The following is a 27188-nucleotide window of genomic DNA, read 5'->3' on the forward strand; positions in this document are numbered from 1 at the left end:
AATGGTATTTCTGTTTCATAAAAAAAATGTTTTCAACATTTATAATAAATGTAAAACATTTTTTTACTTGAGCAGAAAATCAGCATTTTAGAATGATTTCCTGAAGATTTTGGTTTGACATCAGAAATAAATTACATTTTAAAATGAATCTGTATAGAAGTTAATTTAAATTGCAATATTTCACACTATTAGAAATATATAAAGATACTTGAGCAGAAAATAATCATATTAGAATTTCTAGAAGACTCTAACCTGAAGATTCTGGTTTGACCTCAGAAATAAATTACATTTTAAAATGAATCTGTATAGAAGTTATTTTAAATTGCAGTAACATTTCACAATATTATAAATATAAATGTATATGTATTTAGTATTTGTTTGGTATTTTTCTCATAATAACTTTTGAAACAGAACTGCATGCTTGAGGAATGCAGTTTTTCTAATCATTTAAAAATTTCAAACATGAAATTAAATAATTTACTTGTCTAAACCTGATTCTGTAGAAAGCGTCCAAATGGTCATTTCTTGGGTTTTACAATTTTACATTGTAACATTACCTTTTCTGTAACATTTTAGTATAGACATTAAATCGTTACTTTTCATTCTAGTTCATTTTTACAGTATGCTAGATAATAGTTTACCTAATAGGGAAAAAACATGGGATTTGTGCATCTAATGCTTTACAAACTGTTACGGGACACCAGAAGCTTACCATATGAGTACCAACACACTCTAAGAAAAACAGTCCGATCCTACATTTATTCCTGGGAGGAATTTTTTAAAAGAGCAGCCAAACAGTCTGAAAATTACTGAAAAATTACAAAAGTTGAAATTACATGTGGAAACATGCACAAGGCACAGAACGTTATAGATAATATGCCCTACTGTATCACACTCACACTGACTGATAGTTTTATGAGAATTACAAAACAGTAAGAACAGAACTTGAACAAAACGTATGCTGTGTCTTCATCAGTGAGGCATTAAACGGCACGTGAAAAATGAACTGAACTGAATACAATATACTGAACCCTCTGATCCGATAAACTGAGTTTCAATCTGGCTCACGTCAATTCTTCTTTCTTCTCCGCATCAATTCTGATCACCATCTCTGTTTTCCTATAAATAATAAAAACTCAAGCAAAGCTGTAGTCATTTTACCATCAATAAGCACTTGCACATTTGTGGGAAAGAGCATCATTGGCTGCATTTGTGAGAGAGTAAAATGTCATTGGTCGTTGCTGGGGGACGAGTGTTCTGATTGGATGTGCATGTGGGTCGTGTGATTGGCTGTGGTTTTGCGAGCGTGTGCTGTCATTGGCTGTAGCTGTGGGATGAATGTCCGTGAGTGACGGCCTGGAGGGCCTGTTCAGGAACCAGACTGGGGTCTGAGAGGATTGATGTGGAGGTGCAGAGCAGACGGAGGGAACTCAAAACAGCTGGAGAGAAACACAGAGACAAGACATGGTAGAAGTATTACGATAAAACTGATAATATCTGATAGATCCGACTCGGTTTCTGATTGGATAAGCAGGTTCTGCCGTTGTAAAATGCAGATAAACACACACTGGTGATTTCGGGTGAATTCTGTATGACTGCCAAGTTGCTTGGCAGAAAAAAAAATATTTTTTGTATTCAGCAAATACGCATTAAAATGATTGAAAGTGACAGTAGAGACATATATAATTATAGCATTTATAATTTCTATTTCAAATAAATGCTGTTCTTTTGAACTTGCTATTCATCAAAAACAAAACCCTAATCCTAAATTGCTAACGAGTTATAAAGTTTCTAAGATTTTCTATTCATTAAATAATCTTGAGAAAAATGTATCATGGTTCCACAAAAAATGTAATTATATAGTAAAAAGAAATTTTGATTTGTTATTGATAATAATAAGAGCAGCAAATCAGCATATTAGAATGATTTCTGAAGATCATGTGACACTGAAGACTGGAGGAACGATGCTGAAAATACAGCTTTGCAGCACAGATATAAATTACAGTTTACTATACATTCACATAGAAAACTGTTATTTCAATTTGCAATAATATTTCACAATATTACTGTATTTTTGATCAAATAAATGCAGCCTTGATGAGCAGAAGAGACTTCTTTTAATATTAAAAAAAACTTACCATCCCCAAACTTTTGAATGATAGTGTATATATTGTTTTTTTATCATATCATAACGTATAATTAACGCAATAATATAATAAATGTAACTTTTATCATACGGCTGTTTCCACTTGCGGTTACAGCAAGTTTACCATCATGCTTGAAAACACCCCTAAACCGTGGTAAAATCAAGGTGATACACTCCTTTGTAAAATGCTATGCAGTTCAAAATAAACAAATTTATAAACTTAAGAAGCCAGGACGCTGAAAAGAGGTTTGTTCAGAAAGGCAGTAAATGATTCTGAGGTCTGAGGGAAGGTTGTAGAGAGGTGCTGCTCACTCACTGGGTCTGAACGCAGGCAGAGAGCAGTGCTGGTCCAGCCAGGACAGAGTGCTGCGACACAGATCATCGACACTGGCTGTGGACACCATAGCGTTAAACGACTCAAACAGCGGCTCGATGAGGATGCTGAACTAAGAGAGCGGCTTCAGTTGAGGAAAATATGAAGACGTGGAGGACTTGCATCTTAACAGAATGAATCATGCTAAAAGGACCAGCACAGATGTTGTGGATGCTGGTCTCTGCAAAAGCATTGTCTTTTTCATGCACAGGTCAATTTTTAAGCTATTTTGCTTGCATGGCATGTCTTCTTTCAGACTAGTAGTTTATACGCATTTAAGTGTTTGTTTTATTACACTTCATCTATTTGCATCCAAAACTCAAGTTTCACACCAACCTTCACAGAGGTGTTCGTTCATAATTCACACTGATTTTATTCCTAAAAACATGGAGGAAATGTATTTCTTCTGGCTGTTGACATTTATTTTGTGATTTATGGAGTGATTAAAAAAATATTTAAAATCCCTTTCGTAAATTTTTTTTGAACCTGTCCTATGTTCAGATTTCTGTCCTGGAAATGCATGCAAATGAGTGTATATTTAATTAGATAATGCATCATTTGAATCATTAAACTTAACATTTTAAAAACATTTTTAATCAACTGTAGAAGTACGGTGATCTCTGTTAGTTCATTTCTTTTACCTAGTTCACCTGGGTTGCTTAACCAACAAGACTTTCTCTGTCAATCAGCCATTTGATTTGAGATTTGAAACCGCTTTGTATAGGATACGATCCAGAACTTCCAGTTCTGCAGCGTTTGAGCCCTCACGTACTCTCTGAACTTCTCCCTCATGTGGTCGAAGCGCTGTCGTGTTATTGGGACGCCTGTAGCCGGAAGCTGCTGCTGACACGCACTGCATACACACAGTCCAGATACAATCACACTCACGCATTCATGTAGATGTCTCTCATAACTATGTTCACCACATGTTGTAAAATAGCCCAAACGCACTCACTTGATGGCAGAGTTGAGCGTGAGGATCTCGTCTCTGAGTCTCTGGGCCTCCTCATGGAGCTGAGCTCTCTCCTGCTGCATCTTACTGATGTACTCCGCCGTCTTCTGCAGCGTCGTGGCCTTACTGATCTGAGCCCGAGAGGAATGAGAGTACAGAGGTGAAGATATTAAACCAGATGAGAAATCTCCCAGACATATTCATCTGAAGCAACTTAGAAGCTCAAATGCATCGCTATTATTCCCTTGTGAAAAAGAAGTACACTTCAGCATACTATTTAAAAAGAGCACTTATTACAGAAACAATATACTGTAGTGCGAAATGAATTTAATGTTTTCGTACACTTAAATGCATGTTATTTACAATTAAATGAAAATGTATTAGTTTAAACTTAAGAGTGCTTTATATCTTTATATGGAATTTCATAATTACTTCTACTGTCTTAAAAATACATTTAAAGTGTTCTGCCAAATGTATGTTATGGTAAACTATAATACACTTTAATGTCATTTCTATTGAAACTTGTTATTACAGTATTTATTAATAAAATTTAAATTAGCTTTTATTTTTTATATTTTCATTTTAATTTGAGTTTACATTTTATAGCAATATTTTAATATTAATATTTTAAATAAGCTTTTATTCTTTCATTTTAATTTTTAAGTTAGTATTGTTTTGTCATTTTTGTATGAGTTTTTTTATATTTCTATTCAGCTGTAATTTATTTTTATTTCAGTTTTAGTAATTTTAGTACTTCAACAATATTATTTTTAAATGTCATATCCAAGAGCACACTACAGATGAAATTATAATAATGTTAGTCAACACATCAAAATAAGTGTATTTCTTTAAAGTGTGACAAAAGATTATTAAAACATAAAGATTTAAAATGTACTTTAAAGTAGGGATGCACCGATACCACTTTTTTCAGAACGAGTCCGATACGATACTTTCATTTTTGGTACTCCCCGATACAGATACCTGTATTTTCACAGCATTTGTAAAAAAAAATGTAAATATTGGGTACAGAAACAAAATAATAGTAATAATAATAATAATAATAATATGAATCATGTTAGTTGGCGTATTGGTGCAGAATGAGAGAGACACTTACAGCCTAGCGCATTTCACCCAGTCTGCTAGTTTCACTTCTGCTTTAAATAAAGTCGTGTATGCTTGACATTTAAAATAAATGCAGTTTATAGTGAGTGCCCCTATAATTTTTGTTTGTTTTATATTTACGATTTTGTTTTAATCCAAATGCATGCGCTAATAGAGCGAACAGCAATCAAGATCATGCAACTGAAGTGCGCGCTCTCGGACTCTCTCGCTCTCCTTACGGTCAAATAACTTTAGTAACTTGTGCATTGTTTTACTTGCTTTTGACATATCCGACCGAACTACAAACTTTCCAGTGATGTCTGTGAGATATTTACTCAACAAGCTCGCGCATCTGTGCAGCCGCGCGCTCAATCCACTCAGCGTGCTCAGCTTATCAGCTTGGGCACATCCACAATACAGGCGTGAATATTGAATGTTTAACATTATATTAATTACTTACATGTACTTCATAGACTCCATTCTACTCTCTGTTGTTCTGTTGTTCAGTGTTTCTTTTTCTGGACACAGCTCTATTCACATACTGTTTGGTATCGGCTTTTGGTATCGGGGCATTTTTACGAGTACAGGTATGAGTACAGGAGCGCAGTATCGGGCCCGATACCGATACCAGTATCGGTGCATCCCTACTTTAAAGTAAAACATTTAATTTGACGTTATTACAAAGTGCACTTTTTAAAAGTGTACTTAAAGAGAGACACTCTCATGACTATGTTTCTTGACAAACTTATATTATCTGCAAGTAGAGTTTTTAAAAAAACATGCTTTTAAGGTTTGATGTACACTACAAGTGCACATTCAATACAATTAAGCACACTTCTTTTTCACCTGTGCTGTCTGATAGGTCCACTGAAATGAGTGTTACCTTTACACTGGGCTGTGAGCTGAGAGTCGTCACCAGACTGTGCAACGTGTCGAAGCCGAGCTTGATGTTGAACCGTCTCTTCTGCTCGGCAGAAATGTGTGTGATCCGTCGTGTGTCTGTCTATAAAAAAAAGACAACATTACAGGGTTTCTGCAGGATTTTTAAGCTCAAATTTAAGACCTGCACAAATAAAATGAATACCATATGAATGGGGAAGGACCATGTCTATAGTAACATATTAAACTGTAAAATGACTGTAAAAAGCATGATTTACAGTTCAAATACAGGTTTTCATAATATGATCAAATTCACATTTCAGCCTTTAAACCATTTTTAAGAAAACAGATGAGTCAAAAGTATCAATTATTATATTAATTTAAACAATTTATTTTCAATCAATTATTATATTAATTAAATTCTTAATTGTTAAAATTTTTATAATGCATTATCTTCTTGTCGATCCACCAGTTCACATTTACAATTCTGTGTGTTTGCAGCATAAAAACATGGGTTGATTTTCACATTGGTCTGAACAAAAACAGCAGACTGGCTTATTGAGCATGCAAATTCATTCTCTGCCAGCAGGAGGCACTTTCAGAGCGGCAGAAATATATCGGTTTCCTCCGTAATGGCTGTACACAAATAAACGTGCAGCGCTCATATTCATTCAATGAAATCATAGCCTTTTGAAGTTTAATCGTCACATTCAGCCATATCGCAATTCTTGTCTTTCCGCCCCAAAATTTAAGACCTCCTGAAATCATAACTAAGACTGTTTATGGACCTGCGGAAACCCTGCATTAGAAACACAAACTGTGGGGTTATAAAATAATTGTGGATGGATTTGTGTTTTTACTCTTGTGGACTCCATCTTGGCTTGTCCAGGCAACGACTCTGGGCTTTTCTCTGGTGGATTCGTAGGTGACGTCTGTCCCATGTTTCCTGAAAAGCTAACTAAAAATACATTTCAAAATAAGACATTTCATTCCTCTTGAATTAAAACACAATGCTTGAGTTATTAAGCATGACATCATATATTTGTAAATGTAAATATACTGTAACTGTAATTTGCTGATAATGTAGATGAGTTTGTTCCGTCATTAGATTTGGAGAAATGTAGCATTGCATCACTGTCTCAGCAATGGATGCTCTGCAGTGAATGGGTGCCGTCAGAATGAAAGTCCAAACAGTTGATAAAAGCTTCACAATAATCCACAAGTAATCCACACCACTCCAGTCCATCAGTTAACATTTTGTGAAGCCAAAAGCTGCGTGACTGTATGAAACGAATCCATCATTAAGACATTTTTAAATTCAAACCATTGCTTCTGGCCAAAATACCAGTCCATAATCCATAATATCGCTTCCTCCAGTAAAAAGGTCCTATTGTCCGCTCACATTAAAATCCACCAACATATTCGCTTTGGGCTGTTTTGCTTGTAAACGGTGCTTGATCTGTGCATATTTCACTCCTGATTCAGACCAGACCACTTTTTTCCACTGGAGGAAGCAACATTATGGATTCGTATTTTAGCAGGAAGCAACAGTTTGAAGTTAAAAACGTCTTAATGTTAGATTTGCTTTTATACAAACGCGCAGCTTTTCACTTCAGAAGGTGTTAACTGATGGACTGGAGTGGTGTGGATTACTTGTGGATTATTGTGATGTTTTTATCAGCTGTTTGGACTCTCATTCTGACGGCACCCATTCACTGCAGAGGACCCACTGGTGAGCAAAATTTCTCCAAATCTGTTGGGATGAAGAAACAAACTCATCTACATCTTGGATGGCCTGAGGGTGTGTACGTTTTTAGCTAATTTTAATCTTTGGGTGAACTATTCCTCTAAAACCACACAAATCAACACACCTGTTAAACTGCTCCTGTCACTTGTGTGCATTTGTACTGGGGAGAGTTTTTCTGTTTTGGGGGTGAGAAGCGGCGTTTGTTGCATGAGCAGAGAGGAGATGGTGCTTCCCTGCGGGGTGCCGCTGTGGCCATGGGTTGACATGTGCATCTGACAATGTAACGGTGACAGTGGAGGGATTGCAGTAGAGGCCCATGGGGGATTGTGGGAAATCTGCGATCCTCCTCGACTGCTGCTCTTTGGCTGTAATAGAGAATAATTAGGATTTGGACTTGTCTAAATGTCTGTCGGTGTGGTTGTATTATTTTCACTTGTTGTAAAGTGTGCTGTAGATATTTTATTAGATATTTTATAAGATAGAACTTACCGGAGAGATGGGTGACGTTGGTCTGTGGCCCTTTAACCCCGCTGACGGAGCATCAAAACTCAACGATGGCTTTCCTAGAGAGAAGGTTTTAAAAATGTTAAGGAATGAGCATCTGTGTTATGCTGTTAAATCTCACAGAAAATAATTTAAGACACATTCCTTAGTTTCTAAAAACAAACAGTTCCGAAAACTTTGATATAATACATGTTAACATCAGTGTTATTTTACTATTATTTATAACGCATATATGATTATAGTATTTATCAGTAATTTGAATTGTTTTATTTTTATATTTTCAGTTTTCATTTTCATTTTAGTTTGTTTTATAGATTTTGTTATGCGCTTTTGTCTCTTTTTATTAGTTTTTGTTGTTGTTTTTTATATTTTTACTTTGCTTTAATTTATTTTTATTTCAGTTTTTGTTTTATTAATTTTAGTACTTCAACTGAAACTTATTTTATTTCAGTTAGTTGCCAAGACAGAATTTCTCATTTTAGTTTAAGTTTTTACTTTTCAGCTAATATTTATATTTTATTTCAGCTTTAATTCAATGAACAAAATTTATTTTTACTTAATACATTTTAATATAATACATGTTAACATCAGTGTTATTTTACTATTATTTATATATATAATATATATATATATATATATATATACTATTGTTTATTTATATATATTAAATTACTTATATAATTAGACTGTTTATTTTTATATTTTCAGATTTCATTTAAATTTTTGTTTAAGGTTTGGTAATTTTGCTAAGTGCTTTTGTCTTATGTCTGTTTTATATTTCTAGTTAGCTTTAAGTTATTTTTATTTCAGTTTTAGTAATTTCAGTACTTCAGCCGTCCAGATGCTCACTGGCAAAAATTGAAGAAACTAAGCAGGAAAAATGACAAATGAATCAAACATTTACATACGCTCTTGAGATCTGGAAGAGAGCAGATTGGCCAGGCAGCTCGTCTGAGTGGGCAGGGCTGTAGATGAAGTCATTACCCTGGGAACCAATTGGGCTCCTCCTGTCTTTTGTTTGTGCTTCCCCCCGCCAGTGGCCACACCCACCTGCTGCGGCACAGAGAAGCAGTGAGAGACGCCGGGCGAAGGCAGAGATGGGGTGGCCGTCATGGGCTGGTAGCTCAAAGACATGCAGGTGGCAGGAGGAAACATCTCAGCCACGCTGGAGTATCCATGCTGGGCGTCCAGTGGCAGGCCGGTCATGGCAGAGCCAGTGTGGGTGATGACTGTAGACGTGGCAGCCGCACAGGTCTGTGATTGGCTGGAGGAATATCTGTGTCTGAGGCAGGTTGATGGGTAAGGGCTTTCCTGTGCCATGACACCTGGCATCTCAGTGCTGTGACCGCTGAACGGCGTCTGCGGACCGTACGGGACCAGGCCAGACGAGAGGTTCAGAGAGTGATGGAAGTCACTGATGTATTCTGAGTGACCTTTGAACTTGGGCTCTGAGGTTTCACCACTGGGGTTGAAGGTCATGTCGGGGTCGATGGTCTGGCGAGGATAACTGGGTCCAGGTAGGTTTACAGATGAGGACGGCCGGGATAAACCTTCAGCTGAGAGAGGAGGCTAAAAATGAAAATTGAAAAAAAGTGAAATTATTTGACAGTTTTTGACACATTTGGGGAAAATGCATTAAATTTATGTGATATCTCATGAGGTAAATAGTCCGAAGCATGGCACACATTTTAAATAAAACAAATGATTTTACTATTTATTAAATATAATATAATTAATTTAATTAATTTAATTTTAAGATCATTTTATTTTTATTTATTTATTTTATTTTAAACATTTTATGTTGAAATGTGTACTATATGCCTATAACTATGTAAACAATAAATACAATATAATATAATTATATTTATTTTAAAAATTTTACTGTTGTAATGTGTACTATGCTAATAATAACCATGCAAATAATTATAATATCATATCATATAAATATAATAAAATTACTTCATTTTTATTTATTTTATTTTGCACATTTTAATGTTTAAAGGTGTACTATGCTTATAATAACCATACAAATAATAATATAATATAATATAATATAATATAATATAATTAGGGCTGTCAATAGATTAAAACTTTTAATCAGATTAATAACACCCTTTTTTCTGTGATTAATCGTGATTAATCGCATACTTATCGTGAAATTAAGCATATACCATTTATTGTTTAACATGTTAATTTTGTCATTATTTGCTATGTCTAAGTAAACCAATTGAAGGGTGATTCTTACAAAACAAATTTTTCTGCAAGTATTTTTCTAGTATTCTGCAAGTATTTTTTTAGGGATGTCCCGATCAGGTTTTTCTGCCCCCAATCGATCCGATCCGAGTCAATGTTGAGTATCTGGCAATACAGAGTCCTGATCTGATACTTGAATATTCCTCTAGGAATGTATGTTTGGTGCACACTTCAGGTACATTAAAGTTATTTAAAATCAATTCAATGTATACAGAGTTGTGCAGAGAGTAAAATAAATATATATATGATGTATGTACTGTATATGTATATATATTTCAAGATACACTCTCTATCTCTATGTATATAAATGCACACACTGTATACAGACATTGGCAGATGCAAACATTTTACAATGGTAGACATAAGGCACTACTGATATAAATTTCTTGTATTTTATATATACAATAAGCAGAATAACTGCAACAAAGTGGAGATAAGGTTAGAAAGCATGACGCTCGCACTGTCAGAATGCCAGTCTGTCAGTACAGAAATGTGTCTGTGCATACAATGTATGATCTGTGCATCAATATATCAGACTCACGTGTGCTTACTGTACGACTCCTGTATGTCACCGCAATCGTCCTTACCTTGTTTGCAATCCACAACCATCAAAACTTTACTAGAGAGAAGCTGGTTTGCTTTATCCAGCCGAGAACACGTAGTTTGCATATCATCTGGCCATACGTGTCCTTTCAATCTGTATTTCACACAGCGCGACGCGCGAGTGAGCTCTCGCGCTCTTCAGAGAATCACAGAATATGACAGAGCTTGTGTTTTAAAGCGAAACACACTGGAATAATTCACTGAAAACTCACCGCGAGTCTCTATTCTCTCTGCAATCTCTGATGTAATAATCAGCCTGGTTTTCTTTACATTAGCGCTATTTTGGACGGATTGTTTGAATGCAGTCGCTTACTGGATCACTGGACTGAAAACCGTCCTGGAGTTTAGCGGCTTGAAATGATATAATCGACTTTTGCGTTAAATTATTTTAACACGTTAAGGATTTTTGAATTAATCACATGCGTTAACGCATTAACATTGACAGCCCTAAATATAATATAATACAATTATTAGCATGGTTAAAAGCATGGCACACATTTTTACGTTAAGATGTTGAAAATAAACTTGTATGTATATGTATATGTATATAAATATTAATAGAATAAATACATTTTAATATAATAAATGTTAACATTAAAATAATATAATATTACTTAATGTTCACAATCAATCAAGTAATTTGTAGGATGATGCTGATAAAAAAAGAAAAACTCTTGAAAAAAAACGATGGCAGACGTGTTTGAGAAAACAGTCACGTTTACAGTTTTGTTTGGTGACACTAGTGGCACTTGGCAATTACACCATGAATGAGTGTTGTACCTGTGTGAGCAGAGGTCCTGTGTGTATTATCTGACTGGTGACGGCAGAGGAAGCAGTTGAAGGAAACGCCCCGCTAGACGAACTCTCAAAGAAGCTGCAGTCTGAATAAACCACGTTCTCCATCGGCTGCCCGCGGAAACTCAGGAAAATGTCTAGAAAGCAATGAGCATGAGGTTAATTCTTCGCAAGCAGGTGAGAATGACTCACATTTTCTTCAGAAATATCCCGAACATTGCAATGGCTCAAAAATGACTTCTAATGTCACAGCAGACACACGTCAACTGCCATACGCTACAAGCAAGCGCCCTGCAGCATGTTTTAGTCTCTCACAGTATCTAAACTATTCCTCTAGACCTGCCAGACCCACATGCAACCAATCAGAATGCCTTCTGGGAAAAGTATTTTCCACCTCGGATGATGCATGCTTCATGTGGCCATTCAATACCAGACTTTAATGTTTCACAGTCACATGCACGCTTCAAAAGAGTACATTTACACTACTGCAAGACTGCACACTTCCCACTGTGGTGCTATTGAACAGAACATTTAAAGCTAATCTCTGATTCAATGAGAACAACATCTACAAATCAGATGTGGAAGCACATCTTCACTCAAAGCTCGTGGAACTGCAGTTATTCTGACGTTTACTTGATAAAAATCAATAAGGATTTGACAGCAAAAAGACACGTGTAGCACCAGCTGAAGGTGGATGTTTGTACAATTACACTAAAAGAGCTTTCACTTGCTAAAAAAGATTGGACTCAAAGATTGAGTGCAACAGGCTTTTCAGCAAAGTTTTGATGATGTTGATCATTTAGAGGCCTTAGAAAAGCACGTATTAAATAGGCTTTACAGGGTTAAACTGTGGCATTCTCATCTGTGTGCAAAAGCTGTTCGATAATCAGAATGTGGATCATTTTATTTTCTTCTGATACACGTTTTTGAACACTTAAAGTTAAATACACCTGCCAAAAATTGCAATAAAATAAAAACACAATATCTGTCAGATACCTGCGATTATTATGTCCATATTGCACAGCCCTACTGTACATTGTCCCGTATAGTTTAGCGTATTCTTTACAATGACAGAAGATAAATCAGTACACAAATGGAGGGAACTGAATGAGTGAACGGTGTTGCTGTACTAAAGTAAACTCATCCCTACAAATGACTCACTATTGAGGGCTGATCTCATCCCGTCTGACTTCTACTCATCAGTCACTGACTCTTTACCCTTTAAATGACCCCGTCACAGATGAGGAAATGCCATTAGAGGAAATCTCACATATGCCACAAGGGGTTAAACTCATTCATTGCCCTCTAAACACCCCGAAAGTGAAGCACAGACAGATTGTTGGGCCGGCTTCACTAAAAATTGCACAAATGAAATTTTGAACTTCCCTATAGCTTGTCAAAGTTATGCAATACTAGTTATCAACTATGTATCTATTCATAAATTCATCACCTATTTATTTTTACTGTTCTTAAGTTTGTTTGTTTTTTGCATTTCCAAATAATATTAATTCTTAATAATGAATCAATAATTATACATATGTTATTAAATATTCATCAATAAATTAATGTTGAAAAATAATTGTAACAAATAATCATTATATTATATATAGTATTTAGGTATATGAATTATTTAATTGCTATATTCAATTAAAATTTTATTTCTTAACAAAATGTCAAACTACAGATAAAACGTACTGTTCACAAATATTAATTCATATATTAATATTGAAATATTGAAACAAAAATATGTTATTTTATATTAATGACTACATTTAAATTAAAGTGTAATTATATTACTTAGCAACATATAAACGACAGATAAAACTTTGTTCAGAAATATTAATACTGAAATTTTGTTTACATTTCATATTATTTAATTATATTAATGACTATATTTAATTTTATATTTAAATTATATTTATTACAGCTAAAACATTTTTCATAAATAGTAAACAATATATTAATCATCTATATATATATATATATATATATATATTATTTTGATTAAACACTACTAGCAAGTTACACCATGTTAAAACACCCATTTCATTAATTAGCATATATCTTAGTTTAAAAATCAAAGGATTAAGAATTAATATTTAATCTATTAAACATTTTACATTTAATTTACATAATTTAAATGGCCATATTTAATTTCAATTATATTTCAATTATATTTATTATTAAAATTCAAACTACAGATAAAACATTTTTCATAAATATTTAATCAATATATTATTATTATTGAAAAATTACTGAAAAATGTTGTAATACTTGACTATATAATGTCTAAATATAATGACTATATTTAATTTTTAATTATATTTCAATTATATATTTTTTATTAACATTTAAACTACAAAAAGCATTGTTCATAAATATTAAATCAATATATTAGTATTGAGAAATTATTTAAAAATGTTATATTATTTCATTATGTTAATGACTATATTTAATTTAAATTATATTTCTTATTAGCATTCCAACTACAGCAGGAAGGTGCAAATGTGTGACTCCATTTTCATATTAGTCTTCTTTATAATCAAGTGCATCCGTCTAAGGCACCAGGACCAGGGTACAGAGCGGCACACAGCATATAAAACCATTTAGTTATTGTTATTAAGCTGAGCAATGTCAGTATAATAAAGATTAAACTCATTAAACTCACCTGGTATGTCCATCAGGTCATCCAAGTTGGGCTGTAATGGAGTCAAGCCGGGCTGGATCATATCTGCATTACTGGTGTACACTGAGACGACAGCAGTGAAATGGACTGTAAGGATGTGTGTGTTTAACACTGCTCTGTTTGGAGCATTTATTCTCTTAAAGTTCCTTGTTTGAGGGTGTGGTGTCCTTCCTGAATATATTTTATAAACTCACGTGACTAAATTCTCCATCTCTAAATTCATGTCTCATTCATGAAATCTTCAATTAAAACACTTTAAGGCAGAGGACACATTAAATGTCACTGAAAGATACATATTATGTTGTAATCTTGTTAAATCAGCCAAATATCCTTTCAAGATCAATATATAGTGACCACAAAATGTATTAGTTCAGTCAAGTGAATTGAGACTCACAAAGCTGATCTCACATTAACGCTCATCATCCAATGAATTTTTTTTATTTTTTTATTTAAAAAAATTGTAAAATTTAAAATAAAAAAAATTACATTTTTTTATTTAAAATTTTTTATTTTCATGTCATTTCAAACCTGTATGACTTACTTTTTTCTGTGGGAAATAAAATGATAAAACAAGACATTATTAAAATTATATTTTAATATGATTATATGTTTTTCATAAAATGATAATTTAGGTGCTGTACGGCTCCAAAAATGACAAAGAACTCCACATACAGGTTTTATGAAGGTAAATTTAGGACTTTTTAAGACTTTAAGAAAAGGTTGAAAATACAACTTTTAACCGTTCTCTACTACTTTTTAATTCATCTTACAAAATAAATAAATAAATAAATAACACAGAGAAAGGAAAATAGCTTAACTATAAATATGGAAATAACTTTAAACTGTACCTCCTGATCACACCGCAAAAACTGATGTGCATCATCAATATTTTTGTCTGGTTTTCCAGCTCAAATATCTAAAGATTTTTATAAAAATCAAGCTACTACATTTAGAAGCATTATTATTATTTTCTGAGAAATTAATCAAAGTGAAGCTACTTTATGATTAAAACAAGGCAAATATCTGCCAATGGGCTCAGAAAATGTAAGAAAAACTTAATTTGAAGGGAAAACAAGTTTTCATACCCCACTGACAGATGTTTGTTTTTGTTTTAAGCATAAATTTTGTTCAATTTCTCCAAAAACAAGATCTTCATTTTGCATCTCAAGTAAATGTATATTGATTTAAGGATGTTTAGATAAATGTACTGGACAACAAAACAAAAATACTGAGGAAAATTTTCATTTTTTGCAGTGCACGCAACATTTAATGCCATGATTTTATGAATTTAAGACTTTCTACTCTGATGTAAGAATTTTTTTTAAGGCTTTCATTTGTGGAAGGCAGAATTTTCAAAAAAGTATTTTCAAAACCCACAGAAACACTAATAAAAGTAGTCTATAAACCTTGCATGCATATGCATATTTCAAAATCGGCACAATGTGATTAATTACAAGCCATGCACCAAAAACTACAAGCGTCAATGATGTTAAACCTGGCACACTGCATCTTGACAGGCCAAGTTTGAAAATACAAATGAATCTGGGTTTGGAATGACATGAAGGTGAGTAAATGATTTGTGGGTGGACTCACTGTTTTGGCGGTCTCCACTCCAGGGACTGGGTTTCTGGGTCATGGTGAACAGCGTGTCTGAGATGTCGGACAGGAAGCAATCCAAGTCAAACATGTGCACTTCCTCTGATGCCGCCTCAGGCTCTGGATAGATCTGACTGGTCCACTTCTCCAGGCCCGTCCTGCTGATAGGACTCTGTGGAGAACATGATTAGGGGAATCATTCGGGTCTGGACGATGCTCATACTCAACTTTAATACTTAATGTTCGAGGTTTGATCACATCAGAAACACATAATAGTAATATGATGCTTTCATTAACAAACATCACTAATGAAGGTTCCTATATCTAAGGCAGACCATGTTTACAACCACAAGAACTAGAACTAACACCGAACTGTAGCTCAGACCATTTTAGCATTTATATTTCCAAATCACTAGATGCCGCAAATGCTTATTCAAGCACAAAACAATCTGTCCAATATAAATAAGCCCTTTTCTGTCTGAAGCCTTAAGGAAATGCATTGAAAATCCTGTTGAGAAAATAAATAGTTTACATACACACACTGAACAAGAAGCAAGACTTGATTTTATGCCATGGGAATTAATTGATTAACTAAACAGCTAGTTATTTTTTTGTAAAGAATTAAAAAAAATTACAGTTGTTTTACAGAGGGATTGCAGCATAACAAACATACTGTCAGAATCGAACAAAACAACTGCCAGGAAAACACAGAAATAATAATAATAATAATAATAGATAGAAATGCACTTAAAATAAAACAACATTATATAATAAGATGAATAAATATGTAAGCAAATTAAAACTGTTCAAGGAAGCCTATAATTTCCATGTTCAGTTGATACCAAGAAATCAAATATGTCACCATGAAATTAATATAAACTTTTTTTTTATTCAACAACTTATTTTTGGAGTATTGCAGTGTTTGTTATAAATCATTTATCCATGCATATCATTTATTTTTTATTAATGTGCCCTCGAAATCTTTAATCAATTACAATCCCTCACCTCCAACAGAAAACTATAACCATAACAAAACATTTTCATTACATGAAATAAATGCTAACTGAAATAAAATTAAATAATAAAAAATAAACTAACCAATTTTATTTCAGCTAGTTGTCAAGGCAACATTTCTCATTCCCATTTAGTTTAACTTTAAGTACAAAATAACTAAATCAACTAAAACTAGGGCTGCACAATTAATCGAATTTCTAATCGCGATTACAATTACGGATGCCACAATTACGTAATCGTTCAAAGCGGCAATTAATCGTTCAAAGTCCACTTATGTTATTCTGTGTGCTTAAGATGCGTTTTTTCTTTCTACATGTTATCTTAAGGGTTTTTCCATTGTTTTAATTTTAGTTTTAGTATAACATTATAATAACATTCATATTTTTTACTTTTTTTATAATTTAAACAAGAAACCAATCCGATGTATATTTGAGATTTGAGGCTTAATACTATAGAAAAGCACTAAAGGTTTTTCAGTTAGTGTTTTCAGCTTGTTTATTTTCATATAAAAATACGGCATGCAGTTGCATCAAACAATGGTATAAACATCATTCAATGTAAATTGTGATAATCGTAATTAATAATCGCAATTACAATTTCAAGGGAATAATCGACAATTATGATTTTTGTCATAATCGTGCAGCCCTAATTAAAAACTATATAGAGATTAAAACATTTAAAAAATGACACACAAAATTACTATAACGTTTACTAAAAATTTGATGAAAACAGGACATATAAATAAAATCGAATTCAAAATATTAACTAAAATTATGATAGTATATCAGTGATACTGAAATTACTCACTGTCGCTCACATGAGCAATTAGCAAATGACCACGATCCAATGATCCAATCAATTACTAATGGACAAAATCAAGTCCCGCCCTACATTTTTTTTTCTCTTTCGAGAAGCTGTTTTACAATGTTTTATCAGATTTCTTTCCTTTGGAAGGTTTGATTTCATGCTGAATTTAACACAAATAAAAAAAAAAGTAGTTACAATACAGAAAACACTCCTATTTGACATTCTACTCACGTTTTTTATTGGAAAAATCCCAAGTGCATCTGTTATACCTGGAGAGCTGCTGTCTTGTTGATTTTCCTGCTCTGCAAGCACTGAGGCTCGGCACGGACCGCATATTTATAGGAATACCCACAATCAAGACAGCAGCGGCAATGATTACGTCTTTCCTGAAAACTACCTACGTTCTGTTTTCCACTTTCTTTTTTTCTTACGCACAAAGGTGGCAAATTATAGTATTGGTGCTAGAGCATGTTTGTGTGCGTACGTGGGCCTCGGTGCTTACGTGTGAGGTCTTAACGACAGCAGTTTAACGCAAATGTGTAAAAGACAGGAACCCCCAGCCCAATCCCATTATGTTTTCATTTCTCAGTCTTTTTTTTTTTCCAGGTTTCTCTGTTTCATTGAAGGCGAGCGGCTCTTTTGTTCCTGACCCAGTTGCGGCTGTCACACTCACGTGTGGAGGACGAGAGCAAACTCACTGCCTCCTGCTGGCACACTGACACACTGCACCGCAACACCAGGCACTGCAGGACTAATGGGGACATATCTGCAGATATGACTTGGGTTTCTACTTTAAAGTGGGATTTTTTCATCTGTTTTTTGGTCCAGTAGGTGAAAATGGTGCATCTGATCACTTAGTAAAGTAACATCACATCTGTCTGAAGCACAAACCATCAAATTAGTACTGCAAATGTCCAAAATCTTTCTAAAACCAGCAAAACAGAGCAGAATATTCAGCTTAGGCTGATTTTTTTTTTTTTTTGGAAGTGAATCTTTCAAGTACACTACCATTCAATTTATTTTATTTTTTTTACATTTTAGTCTCTTCTGCTCATCCAGGCTGCATTTATTTGATTAAAAATACACTTAAAATAGTGAAATATTATTATAATTTCAAATAGCTATTTTCTATTTGAATATCTGTTCAAATGTAATTTATTCCTGTGATCAAAATAGAATTTTCATCATCATTACTCCAGTCTTCAGTGTCACATGATCCTTCAGAAATCATTCTAATATGCTGATTTGCTGCTCAAGAAATTATCATTATTACTTTATTAAATAATTATTATTTTTACTTATTAGTACCAATGTAAAAAACAGTTGTCCTGCTTCATGTTTGTGGAAACTATGAAACTTTTTTCATGATTATCTGATGAATAGAAAGTTCAAAGGAACAGCCTTTATTAGAAATAGAAATCTTCTTATTGTAATTATAAATTGTCATTATAAATGTCTTTACTTTAATGCATCCTTGCTGAATAAAACTATTAATTTCAAGAAAAAACTTTTGAATGGTAGTGTACGTTGCAAATACCATGGTACAGTATATAAATATGGTATTATAAAGTACTATGGTACAGTATTATCCGAAAGCATCAGCACTTTCATTTGTAAGCAAGGACTCACATCATAAATCAAATTCATATGCACAAAGCAGCACATGAATAAACTGCATTTAAAAGAAGTGCTGCCGATTCACATCTTGCAGTATGTGGGTCAGATTTGATTAAACGCTGTTAAAGCCTGAACGTGCGTTTCTTTGACCGCCTCATTGAACAGAAGGGAAGATTAGCACTTTAGTCACTGAAGGCAATCAAATTACTCATTTTCTCATCCGTATGACGGGCTGTGACGCAAATGAATTTGTGCGTTTACGTTTACTCACGTTTTTCGTACATGGTGGATCCTTTTAATTTTTCAACCAGCTGAGGAAAGCAAAATCTGAGGGGAGACTATTAATAGAAATGCTCTTCAGCTGTGCAAACATGACCTGAACCGCTAACCTACTAAAGCAAATGCTACACTCTACACTAACTCATCAATGATTTACACTAGGCCTTCATCACAGCTGCGTTATGCCCCATAGATATGAAAGAGACCTTCAAAAATGTCTGAAAAACAAAAGAAATCTGTGCGAAAGATATTAAATTTAAAATATAAATAAACATGCAGCTTCATTTTGGTTAAACCTTCCAAAACAGGCATAATAATAAAAATAAATAAATGTATGGGTCACTGACATCCTTAAAGATCCACAGAATGCTCTTGGTTACTGAATTAGGATTTTAATTAATTAATTAATTAGGATTGTTTATAAATTATTTTCTAGAGATTTCTGGACCAGTTTAAATTTAAATGTATATTTATTAGTCAACAAATGTCCTGGTAACATTTTATGTATAATGCATTATAAAGGATTCATAATGTACTTGGTAATGCATTATATATTTTCATTAATAGTTCATTATTCATTATAATATTTTGCAGATTCCTTTTTAATCTGCAATTTTTTTGCTTTGTCTTATGCTGTAATGCATTATACTTTCTAAAGGTGTAAGAATAAATAGATAAGTACGATGTATTGTAGCTGTGGTTACAATTATTCATAAGATCATACAATGCATTATAAAGTGCATTATAATTATGCATTACAATGCATTCAAAATATATACAATTTCTTATAATAATATTGTTTCTAATAATAATCCATGCTTACTTTTGAGCAAGTGTTACTTTACACAATCTCTAGCTGATGAAATATTTCATCAGAAAGGAAAATATTCACTCTAGAAAATTCCATGGCTTAGAAAGCATAGTTTTAATATTCCCTGGTATTTCCAGGTTTTCCATGGCCATGGGAAGCCTGTTACTAACACTAAAACAGTATTTAGCACTTGGTTTAATCAAAGTACTTTGACTTTAACCACTGTATTTGTACTTTTCTTAAAGGGATAGTTGAAATGTTTGGATCCCAACATTCTTCAGACTATATTTTGTTGTGCTTCACAGAAAAAAAAAAAAAGAAGTTCATAGAGGGAGTAAATGATGTCAGACTTTTCTTTTGGGGTTTAAATATCTCTTTAAATGTGAAATGTGCAACTTTTGCACCACTAGCATTCGCAGAACCAGACTATTTACTGTCATTCACTGCATTAAGAGGGCAAGCTTCTCTGTGATCTTACCTTCTGTAGCATGGACAGCAGGTCTTTGTTCTTCTGAAGCTAAAAAATACAATAAAATACATCAGACGTAGCGGTGCCTTACGATCCTAATGGAGATTACAAATCAAACAGGAACTGACCTTAAAATGCTGGAAAAACTCTTATCTTATCTTAACAATGGTTCAGTACCTGAGAATTTTGAGGATACGCTTTTGTTCGCTTTGTGAGGTTGGCTGGGGTCAGAGATTTTACTGGCCCTTGCTGTGAATATTGAACTTTGGGTTCTTGACCCAAAGTTGCTCCTGCAGTTTTGCAATAGTATCTCAACAGAGTGGGAAAAATGTTGTGTCATATTTTACTAGCTCAGGTCTAGTACCTTCAGGAACACAATTGCATTCAATTTCACATTACAAACCAAAGATCTTGGTCATTTCAGGACATAGTGGATGCAGTTCAGAAATCATTTAAACCTTTTCATGTGGTGCCAACCAGTAAAGATGTCTATAATCATGTCAGCGATCTGATGTCCTTTGAATCCACATTTTATGGTGGGATTATTGTGGTGATAAATCTATATAACATACAGAATGATTGTACTAAATCTACTGAGAGCTTTGTCAGTTGTGCACCCAAATATGTGCCGATTCAAATCGGCTGAGATGTTAAATGAATCGCGATACAACTGGGGGTAGTAGGAGTTTATATGAATGTATCTCAGAGGGGAACTGACTGTCTTTAGAATAGTTTAGATGGTATTTTCTTTTCATCTCGCCTCTGTATGATGCATATTAAAGTAGTATTTATAAGCACAGCGCTGCTTTGTTTACAGCGGTAACCAAGGAAACGCCGTAACGCTGCTGTTCTATAAGCGCCACCTGCTGTCAGTGAGTGAATCTGCGTCTCATTCAGCCGTCTGATGTTTCTGTTTCGTGCAGTTATGTTTTATGTAGTATAGTTTCACAAAACTAAAGTCAGACTAGGGCTGCACGATAAATCGAAATTGAATCGAGATCGCGATTCGACAGAAGCTGCGATTGTCATGCGTATCTTTCAGTGAAGCACGGTTCTGTGATCAGCAGTAAATCTCCATCCAAAGGCCAGAGGGCGCTCTCGCACTGAAACTCCAAATACGCCTCGCAGAAGAAACCCAGAAAATGCCTATCGCTGCAGCTGAATAAACAGAAGATTCAACTGCTTTCACTGATTCAACGTGACTAATAAACACACGACTACGGCAATATACGGTTTATCTGAGTTCTTATTATTATAATTTTCATTAAAATAAAGTATATTTATAATGCAATGCCTTTATCACTGCTTAGAATACTATGAAATATGTTGCGTGCCTTATTCTGTGTAAGAAGCCACATCATCTCACAGAAGGATTTATTTCAAACACTCGACTGACGTTATGAAGCGAGTTTGGAGTAAAAATATGTTATTAAATGTGGTATTTTCACATGCTTTCAGATGGAGCAGCATTTACTACACAGAGCCGTAGTTCACTGAGAAGCTATGCAAACAGCTGTCATTATCACGAACGATTTCTTCGATTTCAGAATCGCGCAATAAAATCATCTTTTTTTGCGTAACTTGTTAGTGAACTATGGCTCTGTGTAGTAAATTCTGCTCCATCTGAAAGCACATGAGGATGATTTCCTCTGTGATTTTTTTGCGTAACTTGTCAGTGAACTACGGCTATGTGTAATAAATTCTAAGCACGTGATGATGATATCCTGCTGATTACAGAACCGGCTTTTTTAACAAAATGCACATGACAATCGCATTCGATTAATCGTGCAGCCCTAAGTCAGAGCATTCTGTTTTTGCTTCAAATTTTGAAATTATACAATCTAATTTAGATTAAAAACTGCTCATGAGGCATATATGCAGCATCTTTGTTTGGGTCGCGATTCAAATGCAGTGGTTGCCTCTAATTTTAAATGGAAATAGCACAGGCAAAGCCTCAATTTGTTTATATGAAGAGCTTTCTTTTATTTGTATTATTTATTTATTTGATTTGGGGTTTGTTTTAAAATGTCAAATTAGTTTTGTTGTTTGTCATATTTCAAATTCACAAAGAAATGTGCAGCATTTTGTCTAAGCAATAATAAAAGGACACCTTTTCATTTATAATTTGTCTTAAATCTCATTTTGTTAAAAAAAATCAGTATCGTGAATCGTATTGCATCGTGACTTGAGTGAATCGTTACATCCCAATTTAATGATTATTCAGCAATTTTATGTCTATCATGTGCTGTACTATATACATTGGCATTATATTGGTCATTTATCACTTTCTAGACATTAGCACGTCAAACAAAAAACCTGTATTAGTCAACTTCTACATTTTTGTTCATTATGAGAAATTTGCTATCTGGGAGTTTAATAATGAGAATGAATGATGGAATATACAGTATACACTACAGTCAAAAATTTTTTGAAAGAAATGGATGCTTTTTATTCAGCAAGGATGCATTAAAATGATCAAAAGTAACAGTAAAGGCAAAGATCATGTGACACTGAAGACTGGCGTAATGATGCTGAAAATTCAGCTTTGATCACAGCAATCAAACATTTTACCATATATATTACAATAGAAAACTGTTATTTTAAATTGTAATAATATTTCACAATATTACTGTTTTTACTGTATTTTTAATCAGATAAATGCAGCCTTGGTTAGCAGAAGAGACTTCTTTCAAAAACATAAAAAAAATCTTACCAACCCCAAACTTTTGAATGCTAGTGTATCTGTGTCAAAAATGTGTTCTGGGCATCTAATAGACAATTATGTCCCATTATATTTGGTCAGTTACTCACTCTTTTCTTATAGTAAATCCTCCATTTGTGATATTCCTTTATCACCACCTCTATCCGTCTCTTCCAGTAGCTTCCCTCCAAAACAATGGCCTGTAAATGGCATAAATAAACACATTAAACACAGCAGATGATGCCTTACATGTGTCAAACATCAAAATCTTCTCTTGTAAATTAAAACTCATTTATTGATTCAAATAGTGTAATTATTTCTGGTCCGTCTTTGAGGTGGGACTCACCTCAGGTTTGCCGTGAGCATCCGCCTCCGAACCCTCCAGCGGCGTGACAAACCCACACACGGGGTTCTTCCTTTTCTCCACATCTTAAGACATTTAACATCACATTTCATTTTTGTAGATCATTTTGCATTTCTGTGATTATTGGTCCGGTGGTAGGAAAGACCAACAAGCATCAAGGTACCATCACAGTACTTTTTTGTAAGGGCTGGGACTAACGTAGACCAAGTTGTCCAATATTATCCAAAATGTGTCAAGTGAAATGTATTTCTATAACGCTTTTCACAATACACATTGTTTTGAAGCAGCTCTACAGAAAATCATGATGTTAAAGTTTATAATATAGTTGCATCTAGCAGATTAGAGCTATAGCTGAGTCTATGTAAGGGATAATGCACGGTCAGCTGTGCATTAAACGATTTTAATGCATGACGTGGAGGCAAAGAACCGCTGAGTGCATTAAAATCGTTAATGCAATGTTAGCCGTGCATCATCATTATCATGGTCATTTGCCAGCAGTGACAAGTTAATGATGTTTGCAGCACAATATTTGACTGGAAGGGTAAAAATGGCGGTTATTTTCGTCAGTTACGGTTCGTTAGCTCTAGCATTCTGTCAGCTTTAAATCAGACAAATCGGGTGAAGAAGTGCGGTAAGATCTGAATTAATGAATTATAACGTTTCCTTGAATTAATTATCAATCGAGAGAGATGACAGTTGCGTGTGAGAATTACCTGCGTCTGCGTGTCTCTCTCTACAAACAATGAAGCTGAGAGTTTAGTTACTTCAAAAACAGTGCATTTTACCTGCTCGTTGCTGAGAAATATAACGTAGCAATTTAATATCGAAGCTATTTTAATAATAAAAGGTGCCGGGCAGCGTTGAAAAGTTTCTGTGCTCCTGAATGTTTCTGTGTGTGCACAGTGAAATCTCTGATTTCTCTCGCTCTGTGTGCGTCAATGAAATCAGCGCATTAATATAGAACGGTGCTTAAACTGACTTGGAACTACTTGTGCATTAAACGATTTTAATGCATACCTGCCAGCCAATCAGAACCGAGTATTCAAACAGACCATGGTATAAATGCAGATAAAGTTGGACATACTTATCTATCTTATCTATATAAAGAGCTGTGCGATAATATTGTTGCATTTTGTGAAAAAATAAAATCCGTCAGTTGAGATTTGCTATATAGTACATATTGCTTTATGTGAGTGTACTGTATGCATGCAAATAAAGTTGGATGCAATATATCCAACTGTATGTACTGTATAGAGCAGTACAGTTTACATTTTGCGATAATATAAATAAGCATGCAGCCAAGATTTGCTATATAGTGAACACATACCGTATGTGAACACATACTTGTCATTCATGAGGAATGTTTTACTAAACAAGTTCAGAGAAACACTTTCACATGAGAAAAGAAGAAAACTGTGTGTAACAGACAAGAAATGAGATCAGGAGACTCACACTGAATGAACCAGGCCCTCCAAATGCCATTATTCAGCCGGATTTTATCCCTCCACAACAACCTCAAACCTTTGAAAGACTTCCACTTTGGAGACACAATCTTCCCACTGAGGAGAAACACAAATCAGTTCAATCAACATTAGATGTCATTTTATTCGCATAGTAAATATAAACAACATAAATGAACTGAAATGTGCAGTAATCTACTTTGTTTGAGACTGAGACATGGTGATATTGCAGGACAATGGCGAAATCTTTCCTTTTCACCCTGCTGGCTCTGTATAAACATGCTTTTCTCCATCCAGCAGGCATTTTTTAACTGTGTTTGCAGTCAAAATAATTTCATCAGTCTAATGCAGCGACACAGCTGCCCATCTGCACATATTCTGACAGCACTTTACACCATTTACTGTTGGCTCTAGTGCACTTAACCTCTAAAAATAAGAGACAAGTTAACTAAGAGTGCTGTGTTCAATCTGTTGCTAAGAGTCCGGTGAGAATGATTGCTTAAATGTGGGATATGGCTTGGAATGACAGCAAACCCTGACAAATAAACAACACCAATTGGATGTCATCAGGCTGAAAAAATAAAATAAAATGTCTGTTCCTCCATCCTGTATACGCCACTGCTAGGATACAGGTCCAGTGCAGGTCTGAAGTAAAACAACAAGTGGATGACAGCGGTAAAATATTTACTTCCAAAACATCGTCGGCCGAACACCTTTGACCTAAAATTCTTATTGTAAGTCCCTCTGAGGTTTTAAGTTAATATTTGAATAATTTAATAACACTTTCACATTTTTATCATGCTGGTTAATTGTCACATGAAATGCAGATGAACAATTTTTTTTAAATCTTTTTTTAGTTAGTGTTTTATTTTAATTTAGATTTTACATTTTTATGATTTAATTAATTTAATGAAACTACCTGCAGAACCCCCCCAAAATATTTGGAAAAATATTAAAAATATCACATATAAATGTGTCTTAGCAGTGTATGGACAAAACCACCCTATAATTATAAAAATCCATTCACACCTCTTTTTTTAATCCCCAAAAAACTTAAACAGTCTCAATTATCAAGTCGTTTTGATTTTCTGAGCAGTGTGACATCATACTGCTCAAGCCCCGCCCAGGACCACTGACGGACTGCCCCGTATTAGCATATTTCCGCCCTCAGCCAGTTGTACGCTGTCCGCCATTTTCTCCGCGCTCGAGCAGCTGTAGTGACAACGTCTCGTAAGCAGTGCAGGTGTTTTGTAGTTGGAGGGGAAAGTGAACATAAGAGCCTTCATTTCCTCCCGACATCAGGGCCACTAGTGAGGGCGCAGTGGATACGTTTTGTTTTTGATGGTAACGCGCCACTGAATACACAAAAAACGGAAGAGAGGGGCGGGGTGAGCAGTAGCTCATTATCATTTAAAGAGACATGCACCGAAATGGCTCGCTGTGAACAGAGCAGTTTTTGACAAGATAAAAAGTGTGTTGTTTTTCACGACCATTGAGGAATTTGAAACAAAGTATGTTACAGACATTTCACGAAGACCCTAAAGAATCATACCAACCTGTGTTAAATGGGCATCAGATGTCCCCTTTAAAAATATTTTACATTTATATTTCAGTAATTTAACAACACATTCACATGTTCATGGGTCTGTAATGCTGGTTAATGGTCACCTAAAATAAAGAGCGTTTTGTTTAGCGTTTCTATTTATTAGGGCTGGGTTTTGACACAAATTTCACGGTTCGATTCGATTCGATTCGATTCTCATTCACAAGCTTGCAATTCGATTCGATTACCTTTTTTTTATATATAAACATAATGGTGGCTGTCATAAAAACTTTATTAAAGTATATATATTTATATACTTTATGGATTTATTCAAACATAAATGAAACATTGAAGAACAGTAAAAATTATAATGAAGATGTTATATGGTGCATATATTTAGCAAAATGCCCCCCTCTAAAGTTTATTTTTCTATCTGACTAATGAGTTTATGGTCACCGAATATGTTTTTCTGAGGTAAATGTGATGTT

General features: G+C 34.2%; 1 protein-coding gene across 2 annotated transcripts in view; it reads right to left on the reverse strand.

The window, feature by feature from the left end:
- Positions 1–750: 750 nt before the first annotated feature.
- mlxipl (MLX interacting protein like) overlaps positions 751–27188 on the reverse strand; it is a 30071-nt gene continuing 3633 nt past the window's right edge. Inside the window, exons 2-17 of one of the 2 annotated variants that reach the window (XM_016441341.1) lie at positions 25150–25256; positions 23680–23762; positions 23444–23533; positions 20642–20680; positions 15633–15807; positions 14022–14102; positions 11339–11490; positions 8611–9271; positions 7688–7761; positions 7323–7563; positions 6312–6409; positions 5456–5575; positions 3475–3602; positions 3249–3372; positions 2463–2592; positions 751–1439 (exon numbers count right to left, since the gene is read on the reverse strand). In XM_016441341.1, coding sequence (XP_016296827.1) covers positions 1315–1439; positions 2463–2592; positions 3249–3372; positions 3475–3602; positions 5456–5575; positions 6312–6409; positions 7323–7563; positions 7688–7761; positions 8611–9271; positions 11339–11490; positions 14022–14102; positions 15633–15807; positions 20642–20680; positions 23444–23533; positions 23680–23762; positions 25150–25256 — 2428 coding nt within the window. In that variant the 3' untranslated portion in view covers positions 751–1314. The remainder of the gene's footprint in view (positions 1440–2462; positions 2593–3248; positions 3373–3474; positions 3603–5455; positions 5576–6311; positions 6410–7322; positions 7564–7687; positions 7762–8610; positions 9272–11338; positions 11491–14021; positions 14103–15632; positions 15808–20641; positions 20681–23443; positions 23534–23679; positions 23763–25149; positions 25257–27188) is intronic. The other variant, XM_016441342.1, reaches the window with a different exon arrangement.

Source organism: Sinocyclocheilus anshuiensis, unplaced genomic scaffold, assembly GCF_001515605.1.
Source record: "Sinocyclocheilus anshuiensis isolate Anshui unplaced genomic scaffold, SAMN03320099.WGS_v1.1 scaffold163, whole genome shotgun sequence".
Classification (NCBI taxonomy): domain Eukaryota; kingdom Metazoa; phylum Chordata; class Actinopteri; order Cypriniformes; family Cyprinidae; genus Sinocyclocheilus; species Sinocyclocheilus anshuiensis.